Here is a 16,546-nt window from a genome sequence, read left to right as displayed (position 1 = left end):
TATATCTGTCGATTTCTAGTGATGAGTGAAATTTTTCGGCAAATTTCGCTGTGAAAATTACTCCAGTAGACTCTAATTGGTGAAAAAAATTGTCACGCGTCAAAAATTTGTTGTGCAATTTTTTGTGCAATTTGTTGCGCGTCAAAAAAAATATTGTCACCCATAGACTTCAATGCATTTAGGCAAATTTTTGCAGTTTCGCTAATTTTTGGCAAAGCAAAACGGGTCATTTTCCCATCACTAATTACCACCTTCAGCCAACAGTATAGTTACTGACACGATCACAGCACAGAAACTACTAAAAAAAAAACAAATGAATCAAAATTTTTTTGCTTTATGTGGATTTATTAAGGGACTGTCAGAAAGATGCAGTATTTGTGGATATTGTCATGTAGAGGAGTATAAAGCCCAATGTATTCCATGGATAGAAGAGGAGAGACGGGGTGCGGAGTGGGAATAAATCTGTTGCTTATCACTTGCTGGAGTGAAGTCACACAGGGATCTACAGTATGCACTGGATCAAAGGCGAGAAGGAACGGAAGTACCCCTTCTTTTTACAGTCTTCTGATGTAATAATCACAAGCCTGTAAAAAGAAGATAAATTACAGGGTATTATATTTTCAAATTGTGGAGTAATTGTTTTTTTTAAAGGCCATCTACATGACCTTTGACACCTTGGCATAGATAGACGCAACATGCAGTTAAAACGTCAACCCCTTATTCTCCCCTGCACTTATTTCCTTCACATTCACATTATTCAGTATTCTTTATTTGCCCCTTATTTCTCTGTGTATTCAGCCTTAGCCATTTAGTGAAGCTCTGTAGATGGACCAGCAAACACTCGGAGGCCTATTTCAAGATTCAGGTTCAAGTTTCTTCCACAATTTGAAAAAAAAGAATTATCTAAAAAAAATCTCCAAAAAAAACAAGTTATGCCTGCTCAAGCTTGGAGCTTTTCTATAGAAGTCAAGGGGAGGTCTATGTTCAGTATTTAAGTTATTTTATATTTCTTTTTGAGAAAAAAAATGATTGGAACAATGTGTTTTTTTGTGGCTAGTTTTTTGGTCATGAATTAACACGACATAGTTTTTCCGATTGGAATTTTGTGAATATGCTTATAATATGATTATAAGAAAAACTTGACTGTTTTTTTAGAATTCAAGATTATTTTTTGCGATCCAGTTTAAAATAAAACGTTAAAGGGATTCTTTCATGATTTTTATGATGTAGTTTTATTTCTAAATTAAATTGTTTACACTGCAAATAATTCACTCTACCATGTAAAATTTCATTCCAAACCAATATTAGTTGTAATATTGGTGTGTAGGTGCATCTCAGGTCATTTTACCTGGTCATGTGATTTCAGAAAGAGCCAGCACTTTAGGATGAAACTGCTTTCTGGCAGGCTGTTGTTTCTCTTACTCAATGTAACTGAACAAGTCAAGTGGGACCTGGATTTTACTATTGAGTGTTGTTCTTATATCTACCAGGCAACTGTTATCTGGTTACCTTCCCACTGTTCTGCTGATGGGCTACTGGGGGAGGGGTGGTTGATATCACTCCAACTTGCAGTGGAGCAGTAATGAGTGACCGAAGTTTCTCAAAGCACAAGTCACATTACTGGGGGTACTTGGGAGCCTGACAAAAAAAAGTTTCCCTTTAAATTTGAAAATTAGTAAATAAGGCATTTTCTCCAATTCTTTGCCTATTTAGACAGCCCTATGTTTTCTCATTTCTCCTAAATTATAATGAGTATAAACCCATAGTATAAAGAATGAAAAACATTAGTGAATGTGCCAAGATTTGTACTAAAATGACAGTACCTGCCATGAACATTTCATTGATTGGATTAATCAGTTTCTTGATGATACTGTTATTTTTCTTTGTTTGTTTGTCAATAAGGAAGATATTCCAGGCCAGATTTTCTATCTTAGGCTGACTCTGAAGGATTCTGTTTCGAACAGTGGAGCTGCCATCATCTAGATCATCAACAACAACTGCAACATTCTGTTTGCCTGTACAATAAACACAAATAAAGAAATAGAGAAATATTCATTGCACTGCGATCATAAAGCAAAGGTAAGACTCCATAAAAGACTAAAGCAGGTCACCTCTTGTATTAGTTATTGGTTGCTTTGTATGCAAATCTGTATGTTCAATGTATAAACCCATTTATTATACAGTGCTACAGATTATCTTGTTAATATGTTAATAATAATAATAATTTATGTTCTCCTTGGGGATCCATTTTTTAGGATCCTAGGCCATTGATCAGATCATATTGGAGGCCTATGAGATCCATCAGAAGAAGACTACATTAACAGGTAGATACGGTTCTCTTCTAAGCTGATAGATACCTAGGGGTAGATTCACTAAAGGGCGAATTTTCGCCAGCGGCAGCTTCAAACATCTCGCACCAGTTCGCCAGTCACAAATGCGCTACGACTACGCCAATTCACTAATATGAGGAGTTTCGTCCTTGGCACGGAACGTTGGCGAGTTTTCATAGTGTTACTTCGGCAGTGCGAGCATTTCTTAACGAAGATACGCTAGCGTTCCTTTGTGCCTACCAAAATACATTAGTGATCTTGCGCTTAGGTCAATTTGCATACGGAGTTTAATTTAAAGTTGTATGGACGTCTTTATTATAAATGTTGGTGCAAATGCTTGAAGTTACCACTTTTTATTACAAAGGTCCAGGGAACCTTAATAAAGACAAGAGAGTTAATATAATGCCCTACACATGAGCCCACTGTAAAATAAATGTTCCATATGTTATGAAATGTCTGGAGAAAACCGGTTACCGAAAAAAAGTTTGGCAGGCAATCCCGCTTCAAAAAAGGAAAAGCCGACAGAGTTTTTTTAACTTTAATGCATTTCAGCACACAGGATATGATGTACAATTGAGGAAGATATAGGTAGTTTTTAGCACTTCACCTGGTCTGAGGTAGAAAAGTCAACTCTAGCGAACGAGGTAACATTTAGGAAAATAACGACCTTTCACCAGAGCAAAAAGTTGCCTGGCGATAGAGTGTGAATGAACACTAGCGACGGTCTCTTTTGACCCTGCTGGTGGCAACGCTGGCGAATTGTCGCTAGCGTTAGACACTTCGTCCTTTAGTGAATCTACCCCCCGGTGAGCAGGCTCCCAGGAAGGCTCCATACATTGCCCAACAAATTTCCAACTTAGTCTAGGAGGGCTCTAAATTGGCAGCTTATATCAGCCCATGCATGACCAGATTTATGAAGTATGACTGTCTATGCTTCGGTATACAATGGAGCAAGCTTTGATGGAAACTAATGGCTAAGTATGAACCTCAACACTAATCTAAAGAAGAATTTAGGTACTACATCCCCTTTAAGACAGGCATGGAGATTGCTTTGAAATGTTTGAGATGCTATACGTGATGCCGGATGGAGGCAACTCTTGGTACCTAGTTCAGATGATAGATATTCCAGTTCATCATCATACAAAGAATCCATCACATCAGTGATATTGATCCTTCCTCCTCTCATGGAGTGATACAATATGGCACAATTGCATCGATACACCTCTTCTCTGAATTTAATGTTGTTAGTGTTGGTGATGACAAAAGGGACGACAGTGTGACTCGAGGATTCTTTCAGGTAATTGATAAGCCAAATGTATTCCTCAGGGCTGGATCTGGAAAATATTCCGATCTTTGCATCTGTGCTCAGCCTAGGCTTCTGCTGTGAAATACAGATACATGACCATTCACATCATCAATGATTTACTGACAGTACATGTAAGACAAGAAGTTCTTCCAAAAAGACTTATGCCTGCTATGCACAGTCCCATTTACAGCCCTGGACAGTTGGCCGCCCCCTAACTACTGTACATCATTTTAAGATCCTTTTAGCAACTGAATTATAAACACAACAGGAGCCCAGTCAGAGGTGATGAGGAGCTTGCACTCAGTCCACTGGTAAGACAATGGCTGCTTAGGCAAGGTTAAAACTGCAAGCTGTGCTAGTAACTCTTTCACAGAGCATTGGTGAAATAAAACAAATAAATATTAGTTACCCTAAAGCAAACACGTCTAAAAAATAAAGATACTCTAGCCCATATCATACAATATTAGCCCATAACATATATCACTGTACCGTGCCATCAGCTTTAACTTCCTGTAAAACATTTGGACTGGGTTTCCCTTTGAATCTTAGGCCAATAATCCACACAGTGGTTCCACTGGATAGAGCTGTAAGAACAATCTATATAGAGAAAAAAAATGTATTCAGGAAATTGCACAGATTATTTTGTAAAACAGAAACTATAGGCAAGTGTACAAGATTTAATTACTGTGCCAAAAAATGGTAATTTTTACATATTTAAGTACAAATTGTGTTTTTAAATCGAATGGGATGCATATTTTTATACGAAAGTGTGGTATACCAATAGGTATTGTTAGGGTTTATTAAGAGGCAAGAGTGAGTTTATTGTCATCTCATCCATATACGTTTGTACAGTACACAGTGAAACGAAACAACGTTCCTCTAGGGCCATGGTGCTACACACAACATAGATCTACCGGACAACAGACAAAAAGTGATGCGCTCCACATAAGATACTTGTGTACAAGGTAAAAGTTTAGCCAACCTTTAATTCTTTTGTATCCCCAGGAGAGCTCTTGGCCAGCTAGATTTGGGCCTCAATTACTGTTTGGAGGGGCAGTGTTTCCCATTTCTGGAATAGAGTGTTTTCCTGGCAGTACAGTGGCTATTATCAGGTATCAGGCTATTATCAGGTATTATCAGGCTAGGTATCAGGATTCCCTAAGGAAGGGGTCCCCAACCTTTTTCACCCATGAAACATGGCAAAAACCATGCAAGATTTTTATCTTTATCCATCTCAGTCAGTGGAGAATCAGGCATAAGACATGATACAATGCAACGAGAAGATATAGACAGTGTCTCCATTTTGCACACGGTGACTTATACTAACATATGGTCATTATGAGGAACTCCAGTACTTTTAGCCATCCATTTAAAATGCCTATGACTCAATATAGTTTTTTAAAAAGTATAAACTTTAATTCATCACTATTAAAAAAAATATTTTTTTCAAATCATGTGTACAAAGTTGATGTTAATTCATTTAACCTTTTTTTAAAAATACAATATATAGAATATTACAGTTAATGAAACAATTGCGTATAAATTGGTGTATTAAGATTAATTGATGAGAAAGAGTTAATGCTTCAAGCTTGCATTAGACAGTCCATGGATTCCTATTTGAGGAAAAAGAGATTGATGTGGGAAAGAAATGTCGGAGGAATAAATCACTGAAGGCACCCGCTTTTAATTGTTTGAAAAAAGTCTCTGAAAGAATTCCGCGTGCTGGAAGTAATTAGAGTCATTTGTTACTTTTAAGAAACATAGTATCCTGTGTAGAGAAGAATGCTGAAAGCATGTAACAATGTAAGCCGCCTTCACTTCTTCTGCTGCCGTATCGGTTTACCAACATATTATTTTTTTTAATAGTGATGAATTAAAGTTTATACTTTTTAAAAAACTATATTGAGTCATAGGCATTTTAAATGGATGGCTAAAAGTACTGGAGTTCCTCATAATGACCATATGTTAGTATAAGTCACCGTGTGCAAAATGGAGACACTGTCTATATCTTCTTAATTATATATTTTTTTGCCTCCTGCACCGCCAAAAATTGTTGGTTGAGTGAGACTAAATTATAATATTGGGTGAGTGCTATGCCATTTTTCATATACAATGCAACGAGACATGACATCAGGCCCCAGTCCTCTAATAGAGAATATATGATATTATTAGATGAGTTATAAGTGATTATAAGCTGCTGAAGGCTTCCATGGTTGTTGATCCAGAAAGAAATTTATTGACAATAGATTAGCCACAATAGTGCAAGCTAGAATGCTATATTTATTCTGTAGAGTGCTCTAGGAGCGGGAGAGGAGCAAACTGAGCATGCTCAAGCCCTAGCCCTGGAGGTTTAAGCTGAAAACAGGAAGTCTGATACAGAAGCCCATGAGTACACAATAGAAGGAAAGAAATGTGCGGTTTCTTTTGACAGAGGACTCAGAGCAGCATTATTTTGAGGGGTTACTGGTGTATTTATATAGAACTTTCTGATAAAGCTTACTTGTGATGTTTCCTTCTCCTTTAGAAGAGTTGAACTTTGTTATCTTATTATGCAGTAATGTAACAAGAAGTCTCCACAATAAAAAATAACTGGCAGCATTACTGAATGTCGAGAGAAGTTGTATATATACACACACCCTGGGTTCACTTTCTTTATTCTCAAACCCCTGGTAGGAAAAATATGCTCACAGCAGCTTATTGAGAGCTCCATCTGGCAATGGACTTCTGTATTAGTTTTCCTTGCTGATACACTATCTGCTGAGGCTTTTTTTCCAATATGGCAACTGTACCCTGGTCCTTATAAGATCCTCCTTCTTTCTCCTCCTCTCTGACACACGTTAATTGGTCAGTTCTACATGGGATATCTCCCTTGGGCTTTCCTTGTACCTTCATGCACTTGTTTTCATTGGTGTACACATGGACATAAGGTACTTACAGTGGGATAATATGATGAGTCTTTCCTCCAAAGAATGATAAACATTTCCAAGACAGTCACTGCAGCTGCGCATATGAATGCCCCCACAGTAAAACCCTGAAAGAGTTGTATAGAGTGTTATTCTTTTAGCAATTGTTGTCTTTAGTGATATCATTGTCTTCTTTGCTGTAGGTTTCACAACACCTGCTTAGTACAGAATAGCCAAAAAACCCTGGGGTTTGCTTAACAGAAACATTTACAGATTGACAAAACAGCAGAACTTAGAGAAATGTTCGATCCACAAAAAACAAATCAGCAACTTAGCTCCAAATGCCACAAATTACAATCTTGTAAAAATATAGATGTAGCATTTGTATTGATTTATTAGCTTGGTGATATGGGGCTGATTCTACAGCAATTGCAAAGAGTTGGCCAAAATGTCTTCAAATTTGACCATCTAAGCTAGCAAGTATTTCGTAGTAATGTAGTTGTGCCCATAGAAGACACACAATTCTGTGGAATTGAAGGAAATGTATCCTACTGATAGCAATAGACTTAAAAAAAACAATAGGGAAGGGAATACTCACCGATTTTTTTGTGAAGACAATGATGAAAGATCCTCCAGTAAATGTTGTGATAATCAAAAACATCTGCACAAAATGAGATATAAGTCAGCACCTTCAGCAGGAGATTCACATCTTATCCAACTTGGCAGTGTATTTTTTGGGGGAAAAAAAACATGACAACCTGGATTTTTTTATTTTCATTTTTGGCAAAATGGTAAATGAGTCCCTGGTAGCCTTTATGTTAAATAAGGGTCAAAAAGCAGTATTTATTATACAGATGTTTATTATTAATAATAATAATAATAATAATAATAATAATATATATAATCATATTTGTCTGGGTTTGCCATATATTTACTTACAGTCAAGAGATCTGATTGTTCAGGAAGCAGGGAGAAGTACCAGGACAAAGCCAAGATGAGAGCCAGTAACTGGAGTAGAAAACAACAACACGAAACTGAGTGGCCTGCAACCTCCACCATATAATAAAAAGTTAAAAGGGAGATGTTGTCCAGAGGATAATCCCAAAGAACTGCAAGCTGCAGCCTCTACAACAGGATTCCAAATCATGAGCAATGAATAGAGGACAAGCACTAAATTTATGTTTAGAACAAAGAACTCAAGGCAATTTTAACAGGGGGCAAGCCCCTTGTGTTCATTAGATTACTCAAGAATCAATACTTTTTCAGGGAATGCCCCCAAAATGTTGTTGATTCTTCAATGACCTAATGAACACAAGGGGCTTGTCCCCTGTTGGATTTGCCTTGAGTGCTTATACCCACTGTCAGACTTGCCCGCTGGGATACCAGGAACCCCACCTGTGGGCCCAGCTGTCAGTGGTCCCTCATGCTGCCAAACATTTGGCCTATTTCATGGCCAGTCCCTATTTCTATGAGAACAAAGGCTAAATAGAAGGAATAATAGATTATAGTATGTAAAAAAACAAGACTAGGAGAATAGAGGGTGAGGGAGGAGAGGAAGAAATGAGAGTGGGCCCCTGGTCTAAGGTTTTTGGGTGGGCCCCTGGTGTCCTAGTCTGACAAGGCTGGTACCTGCTTTGTTTAGTATGTATTTTGGGAGGGCCGTCTCCCTAGGTGTCAGTGGACCAGACAAAATTATCCATATAGAGGCCCGGGTGTCATTGTGAATTATCTACTACATTTATGTTTTACATAAAGAAGTTGCCAATGTCCTTGAACCTCTATTTCCACTGTACATCCAGCAGATGTAATTAACATGTGGGGGCCAAGGTCTATTAATAATAAAATATGGTAATATTCATTCTATCCTATGGTTCTCAAACTCTCTGTTGACCATCTGTAGGCCATTGTTACTCAAATACCTCAGTGACTTTATTTATATTACTCTTGACCCTGCACAAGGCATGTGGAAACCTGACAGATGTCAGGTTTCCTACTGATAGCAATAGACTTAAAAAAACAATAGGGAAGGGAATACTCACTGATCTTATTGTGAAGACAATGATGAAAGATCCTACAGTAAATGTTGTGATAATCAAAAACATCTGCACAAAATGAGATATAAGTCAGCACCTTCAGCAGAAGATTCACATCTTATCCCACTTGGCAGTGTATTTTTTGGGGAAAAAAACATGACAACCTGGATTTTTTTATTTTCATTTTTGGCAAAATGGTAAATGAGTCCCTGGTAGCCTTTATGTTAAATAAGGGTCAAAAAGCAGTATTTATTATACAGATGTTTATTATTAATAATAATAATAATAATAATAATAATAATATATATAATCATATTTGTCTGGGTTTGCCATATATTTACTTACAGTCAAGAGATCTGATTGTTCAGGAAGCAGGGAGAAGTACCAGGACAAAGCCAAGATGAGAGCCAGTAACTGGAGTAGAAAACAACAACACGAAACTGAGTGGCCTGCAACCTCCACCATATAATAAAAAGTTAAAAGGGAGATGTTGTCCAGAGGATAATCCCAAAGAACTGCAAGCTGCAGCCTCTACAACAGGATTCCAAATCATGAGCAATGAATAGAGGACAAGCACTAAATTTATGTTTAGAACAAAGAACTCAAGGCAATTTTAACAGGGGGCAAGCCCCTTGTGTTCATTAGATTACTCAAGAATCAATACTTTTTCAGGGAATGCCCCCAAAATGTTGTTGATTCTTCAATGACCTAATGAACACAAGGGGCTTGTCCCCTGTTGGATTTGCCTTGAGTGCTTATACCCACTGTCAGACTTGCCCGCTGGGATACCAGGAACCCCACCTGTGGGCCCAGCTGTCAGTGGTCCCTCATGCTGCCAAACATTTGGCCTATTTCATGGCCAGTCCCTATTTCTATGAGAACAAAGGCTAAATAGAAGGAATAATAGATTATAGTATGTAAAAAAACAAGACTAGGAGAATAGAGGGTGAGGGAGGAGAGGAAGAAATGAGAGTGGGCCCCTGGTCTAAGGTTTTTGGGGTGGGCCCCTGGTGTCCTAGTCTGACAAGGCTGGTACCTGCTTTGTTTAGTATGTATTTTGGGAGGGCCGTCTCCCTAGGTGTCAGTGGACCAGACAAAATTATCCATATAGAGGCCCGGGTGTCATTGTGAATTATCTACTACATTTATGTTTTACATAAAGAAGTTGCCAATGTCCTTGAACCTCTATTTCCACTGTACATCCAGCAGATGTAATTAACATGTGGGGGCCAAGGTCTATTAATAATAAAATATGGTAATATTCATTCTATCCTATGGTTCTCAAACTCTCTGTTGACCATCTGTAGGCCATTGTTACTCAAATACCTCAGTGACTTTATTTATATTACTCTTGACCCTGCACAAGGCATGTGGAAACCTGACAGATGTCAGGTTTCCTACTGATAGCAATAGACTTAAAAAAACAATAGGGAAGGGAATACTCACTGATCTTATTGTGAAGACAATGATGAAAGATCCTACAGTAAATGTTGTGATAATCAAAAACATCTGCACAAAATGAGATATAAGTCAGCACCTTCAGCAGAAGATTCACATCTTATCCCACTTGGCAGTGTATTTTTTGGGGAAAAAAACATGACAACCTGGATTTTTTTATTTTCATTTTTGGCAAAATGGTAAATGAGTCCCTGGTAGCCTTTATGTTAAATAAGGGTCAAAAAGCAGTATTTATTATACAGATGTTTATTAATAATAATAATAATAATAATAATAATAATATATATAATCATATTTGTCTGGGTTTGCCATATATTTACTTACAGTCAAGAGATCTGATTGTTCAGGAAGCAGGGAGAAGTACCAGGACAAAGCCAAGATGAGAGCCAGTAACTGGAGTAGAAAACAACAACACGAAACTGAGTGGCCTGCAACCTCCACCATATAATAAAAAGTTAAAAGGGAGATGTTGTCCAGAGGATAATCCCAAAGAACTGCAAGCTGCAGCCTCTACAACAGGATTCCAAATCATGAGCAATGAATAGAGGACAAGCACTAAATTTATGTTTAGAACAAAGAACTCAAGGCAATTTTTAACAGGGGGCAAGCCCCTTGTGTTCATTAGATTACTCAAGAATCAATACTTTTTCAGGGAATGCCCCCAAAATGTTGTTGATTCTTCAATGACCTAATGAACACAAGGGGCTTGTCCCCTGTTGGATTTGCCTTGAGTGCTTATACCCACTGTCAGACTTGCCCGCTGGGATACCAGGAACCCCACCTGTGGGCCCAGCTGTCAGTGGTCCCTCATGCTGCCAAACATTTGGCCTATTTCATGGCCAGTCCCTATTTCTATGAGAACAAAGGCTAAATAGAAGGAATAATAGATTATAGTATGTAAAAAAACAAGACTAGGAGAATAGAGGGTGAGGGAGGAGAGGAAGAAATGAGAGTGGGCCCCTGGTCTAAGGTTTTTGGGTGGGCCCCTGGTGTCCTAGTCTGACAAGGCTGGTACCTGCTTTGTTTAGTATGTATTTTGGGAGGGCCGTCTCCCTAGGTGTCAGTGGACCAGACAAAATTATCCATATAGAGGCCCGGGTGTCATTGTGAATTATCTACTACATTTATGTTTTACATAAAGAAGTTGCCAATGTCCTTGAACCTCTATTTCCACTGTACATCCAGCAGATGTAATTAACATGTGGGGGCCAAGGTCTATTAATAATAAAATATGGTAATATTCATTCTATCCTATGGTTCTCAAACTCTCTGGTGACCATCTGTAGGCCATTGTTACTCAAATACCTCAGTGACTTTATTTATATTACTCTTGACCCTGCACAAGGCATGTGGAAACCTGACAGATGTCATGAACTGATTTGAGAAAGAAACCTTGATGTACAGATTAGCTTTATAAAATTACAGGACACCCCCAGGATTGTTTTTCACTTTTCCCTTCTGTCGAAGTACTTACTTCAGGCACTGGAAAGCCTTCAACACGTCCTACAACATAAATAGGAATCATTATTTTCTTAAATGTGTACAAAGGCTTCTCTGGTGTGATTCTCATATGTGATATGTGATTCTCATATGTAGCACTTTGTCACCTGCTAGACACTGCCTCTCCCATAGGCGACAAAGCATCTGAAAATACCTTTTAATCCATAAGAATACATTACATGCAGTGATCCCTATTCTTCTTTGTCATCTGCAACCTCTTGCAGTGTAACAGTTGACATTGCCCTCTTAAATTCACTGTGCTACTGTTGTGTTGAAAGATATTGGTGTTTCAACACAACATAAGGTGTCCAAGCACAATGCACTTGCATCTAGACCAGTGACTGTGCTCTGGGCCTAAATTAAAGATCCAGAGCAAGGTGAAGAGTTCAGCATTATTGGGCACAAGAAGGCCCTGTACTTACCCATTTTTTTCATTATCTATTGAGTTGTCAGCCTCTGAATGAAGAAGAAACATAAATTAAGAATGACAACCACTTGTGACCTCAGATCAAATACTAATGATGACCCCACTCCTCCAGGGCATCTTAGGACCATATTCCTCAACAGAGAACATGAAGTAAGGGATTCCTACCCTTTAACAGAAAGGCATCCAGTCTTCCCACTCCATGTATATGCAAAATGTACCTGCTAACAAATACGTCAAATTCAAGTGGTGCATACAGTAGGGTGCTGTCATGATTGGCACCCTAAACCCAGAACTAACACTAAGCTCCCAGTCTGGGCTCACTCTTCTGCATATAGCAGCCGTCTTTGGGTTTGGGAGGAGCCCTCAGCTACTCAGATGCCATCAGGACTTAGTGTGAGAGGATCAGGACGAAATTTCTGGGCAAGCAAAGGGGCCAAATCGTAGCAGGCAAATCGCGGGCCAGAGTTCACTCCAGGCAGAGTTCCAGCAGAGTTCAGTCATGGTCAGATAACAGGCAGGAGTCAGTCCAGGCAGAGTTGAAGCAGGGTCAGAAAAAAGGCAAAAGTCGGTAACAAAAAACAATCCAGAAGCACACCCAGGAACAATAAACCTACAACGGGCACTTAGCGCCAAAAGTGGCGTCATCACGTGAATTACATAGCCACGTCATTGCCTAGTTACAAACACATAGGCTCACAGATGAAAGAAGCCTGGCTACATGAAACAAATCTGGGGCACATGAAGAGGCTGCCTCACTAGACCACCAGGTAATCAATCTTACAGGTACATGGAAATTAGGAAATGGAGGCAGCACAAGAAATGGTGGAAAACAAGGTCAGACTTGTCTACCAAAGTATTTCTCAGTGGGCCCAGCCTAGAACTATTCCCACGTAGACATCTTTATTTCAGACATGGACCTAATAAACAAATATCACTTGGCTCTATCTATATCTAAAAGAGTGGACCTGGGATGTCAGGTTTTCTGGTGAGTCCAATAAACCCAATCCAACACTGGTGGAAAGGAGGAGCCTTTATAATTACACGTTACATGCCTCTGAAATCTGTGAGTATAACCCTGTTGTGTTTCACAATAAACATTTTATTGTTGAAGAATCTCTGGCATCTTTTTGCTTCATATGTTTACAAAGATTCTCATTCAACCAGGCCATGGTATACAGTATTCAAAAGTGCAAATTGAGAAAGCCAGTCGGATGACTGGTGAAACGTCTTTAAGAAAAAACCACAGCGAGTCCAGTTGATTTGACTTATTTCTACAGATATTTGCTTTATCTCTGCAGCAGAGAGATGTTGTTGCACCTTCTTTCTCCACTTAGCAAGGGCCCAGTTGGGAAGAGTCCTGTGTGACCTAAGCTAGAAAAGTACATTTTGGGTCAAGATAGGGTCACACATGACTGGCTGGAGAGCTCCTGCCTGGTGGATTTAATAGCAATTCCGCCAGAGTCATGAAGCTGTTAATGAACAATTATGTCCCTGGCTGACCAATCCCACCTTACTGAGGCTGCACAATCTTGCCCTTAGTCCTAGCAACTCCCAGACCTTCACTTGAGTTAGACCCTTCTCAGAGTCCTGCTCTGCTCAGTCATTGCACAGCTCCTCCATTTACCCCTTGTACTTACATTTCTCTCTCTCTGTATCTGCCGTTTCTTTTTCTTCTTGTTTCCTGTTACTTTCGCTTTTGCCTTCGCTCTTACCTTCTCTTTCTCACCCCCCTCGGCTGTGAGCTGATATCAGGATAAAGTGCAACGTTGAGAAAGGCAGCGAGTCAGAATGAAAGTGCAAGTGAATTCTCAAACATTAGGGAGGGGTAAGGGGACAGGGCTGATCACGGTCTGCTGCTCAGAGAAACGAATTACTGGAAGCAGCTGCCTTATATATATATATATATATATATATATATATATATATATATATATATATATATATATATATATATATATATATATATATATATATAGTGAATAAAGTACCCCCTCTTGTAAATTATAAGGATATTGTAAGTTACCGAGGAGTTTCATGACCATATAAAAACACAAGGCTGAAGGCTGAGCATTTTTATACAGGTCATGGAACTCCGAGGATATAATTTACAAGATATTCATGGCTTTTGTGTATTTTATATATATTATATATATATATATATATATATATATATATATATATATATATATATATATATATATATATATAGCTCCACTCTGAAGCGTAAAAAGATATTTAGTAAGGAAAGTTTTCAGTGGCATTTTGGAAGATACATAGTTGAGTGTTAAGACTATATATATATATTATACATTTTGAAAATAGAAAGAGGGACAAAAAGTTTTGACGCACGCAGCTTGGTGAAAGTTTTTGACCACACCCATGTTATGGCCACACCCCCTAATTACCACGTCCATTTTACACAATTTGGCAGGTTATGGAAAATTTTAACACATTTCTGGGGGTTTTAGGGTTCAGGTTTTATGCATTATTACAGTTTTGCTGATGAAGGTGAATTGTCCTTTAAGCTGCAAGTCTCAGTTTCCCCAAGAGACCTGCTTAATAATAGTTTCTTTGCTTATGTTAAAATGTTACAAAAGTATCCAGGGGCACCTGCCACATATTCTGGGCTCTCTGCCAAAAGCCAATGAAGTTTTAGAAACATTGTATCTTTTTCTGGTTGTTCAGTGCAGGAGATCAAATTGAAAGTCAGGACATTTCAGTAACAATCCGGGATTGCGGGTCGGGACTGTACCGGGAAAAACGGCACAGTTGGGAGGTATGATATATATATATATATATATATATATATATATACACACAAAACTGGAGCACTCGTTATATAACAACAACTGCCTGGGTGCAGAATTCAAAAAATTATGTAAACCAAAATGCTGTACAAAAAACGCACAACCAGGTCTTTGCAAAGGTGTCCAAAAAACCAAAAATTTTATTTCGACGTTTCGGCTTCTCTACTGAAGCCTTTCTCAAGAGAAAGGCTTCAGTAGAGAAGCCGAAACGTCAAAATAAAATTTTTGTTTTTTGGACACCTTTGCAAAGACCTGGTTGTGCGTTTTTTGTACAGCATTTTGGTTTATATATATATATATATATATATATATATATATATATATATATATATATATATATATATACAGGTATGGGGTCTGTTATCCAGGAACCCGTGATCCAGAAAGCTCCGAATTACAGAAAGGCCGTCTCCCATCGACTCAATTTTATCCAAATAAATGTAATTTTTAAAAATGATTTCCTTTTTCTGTGTAATAATAAAACAGTAGCTTGTACTTGATCCCAACTAAGATATAATTAATCCTTGAATAACAGGTCCTATACATGTATATATACAGTATATATATAGCTGGCACTGAGAAGGAACTTGAATAGCATATGCAATACTATGTGGAGAGAGAGAGAGTTAAAGAGAAAGAAAGAATTTAACAAAAGACAAAGGAGTACATGCGGCGCATAACGGCGTCACTCAGCACGCATGCGGCACTGTGTGGCGCAGGAAAACAGTTTTGGGGTACAATCCAGAGAGGGGTGTCTGCCCCAGCGGGGGCCCATGAGGGTCGGGTTCCCACCGGGTTTTTTCCCGGTGTGTGTGTGTGTTCCCCTGATAATGGATCCCATACCTGTATATATATTTACACCCTGCTTCGAAATATAAGTACAGGTATGGGATCTAGGGCTGGAACTAGGGGTAGGAGGCATAGTAGGCACGTGCCTAGGGCGCAAAGCTGGAGGGGGGCCAAACACGCACCTTCTCTGCCTCCTACCCAGGGTCGGACTGGGCTGGCGGGAAGCCAGGAAAAAACCCGGTGGGCCCCTGGCTCTACCACCCATCCACCACCTGGGGCTTCTGCCTCAGGGCCCCCCTCAAGACCCTGAGGGCTACTGCCTCAGGGCCTCCCTTCCGGCAACCGTGCCACCGCACATGTGCACCAGCGCACCAGCGCAGCTTTTTTCCACAACCCTACAGTACACGCGCTGGTACGGGGATGATTTTGCTACCTTAGAAACCTGTCTGAGTGGGCCAAGCAAGTCATGGAGAAAAATATTTTTCATCAGAAGAGAGGAGAGACACTATGGTATGCTTGCTTGGCCTCCTTGGTAGAAGATGGTGGCTGAGATTAAAGGGGGTGGGGGGGAGGGAACATAATAGGGTTCTGTTGTGGTGTTGTCCTATATCTTCCAAAATGTCTACTGAAAAACATGTGATCCTGCACATTGAGCTGCATTGTTTTTTTTTATTAATCATTCTTCATTGGTCATGTTAGCAGTCCCCTATGCTGCATGTCCTCTAAGAGTATCAAGAATAAACACAAATATTGGTTAATAATCCAATTATCAGAGAGACACAGTTGAAACCTATAGACCAGAGTAAGAGATCCCTGGGGCTAGGATACGAAGAGCCTACGGTAGTCCTGTTGGCTTGCTTCATTGTAAAACCAACTGACATGCAGGTGAAGCCGTCTTTATATTGGATGCTCCAACTGGAGAAATGATGTAAGTCCAGAACCTTTGGTAGGAGGACTCAAAAAGTTCCTCAGCTTGATGTAAAGGAATCAAGT

General features: G+C 39.1%; 1 protein-coding gene across 1 annotated transcript; it reads right to left on the bottom strand.

Moving 5' to 3' along the window:
• Positions 1-324: 324 nt before the first annotated feature.
• Positions 325-13,712, bottom strand: LOC495470 (uncharacterized). Its single transcript, NM_001095118.1, is given in 10 exon segments — positions 325-584; positions 1,824-2,015; positions 3,435-3,708; positions 4,126-4,233; positions 6,572-6,667; positions 7,138-7,200; positions 10,355-10,423; positions 11,505-11,533; positions 11,953-11,986; positions 13,595-13,712. Coding segments are annotated over 9 exon segments (843 nt in total). The 5' UTR covers positions 11,957-11,986; positions 13,595-13,712; the 3' UTR covers positions 325-576.
• Between the last annotated feature and the right edge of the window lie 2,834 nt (positions 13,713-16,546).

Source organism: Xenopus laevis, chromosome 9_10S, assembly GCF_017654675.1.
Source record: "Xenopus laevis strain J_2021 chromosome 9_10S, Xenopus_laevis_v10.1, whole genome shotgun sequence".
Lineage (NCBI taxonomy): Eukaryota > Metazoa > Chordata > Amphibia > Anura > Pipidae > Xenopus > Xenopus laevis.
Note: the sequence above shows the minus strand (reverse complement) of the source record. Positions and strands in the feature narration are given on the sequence as shown.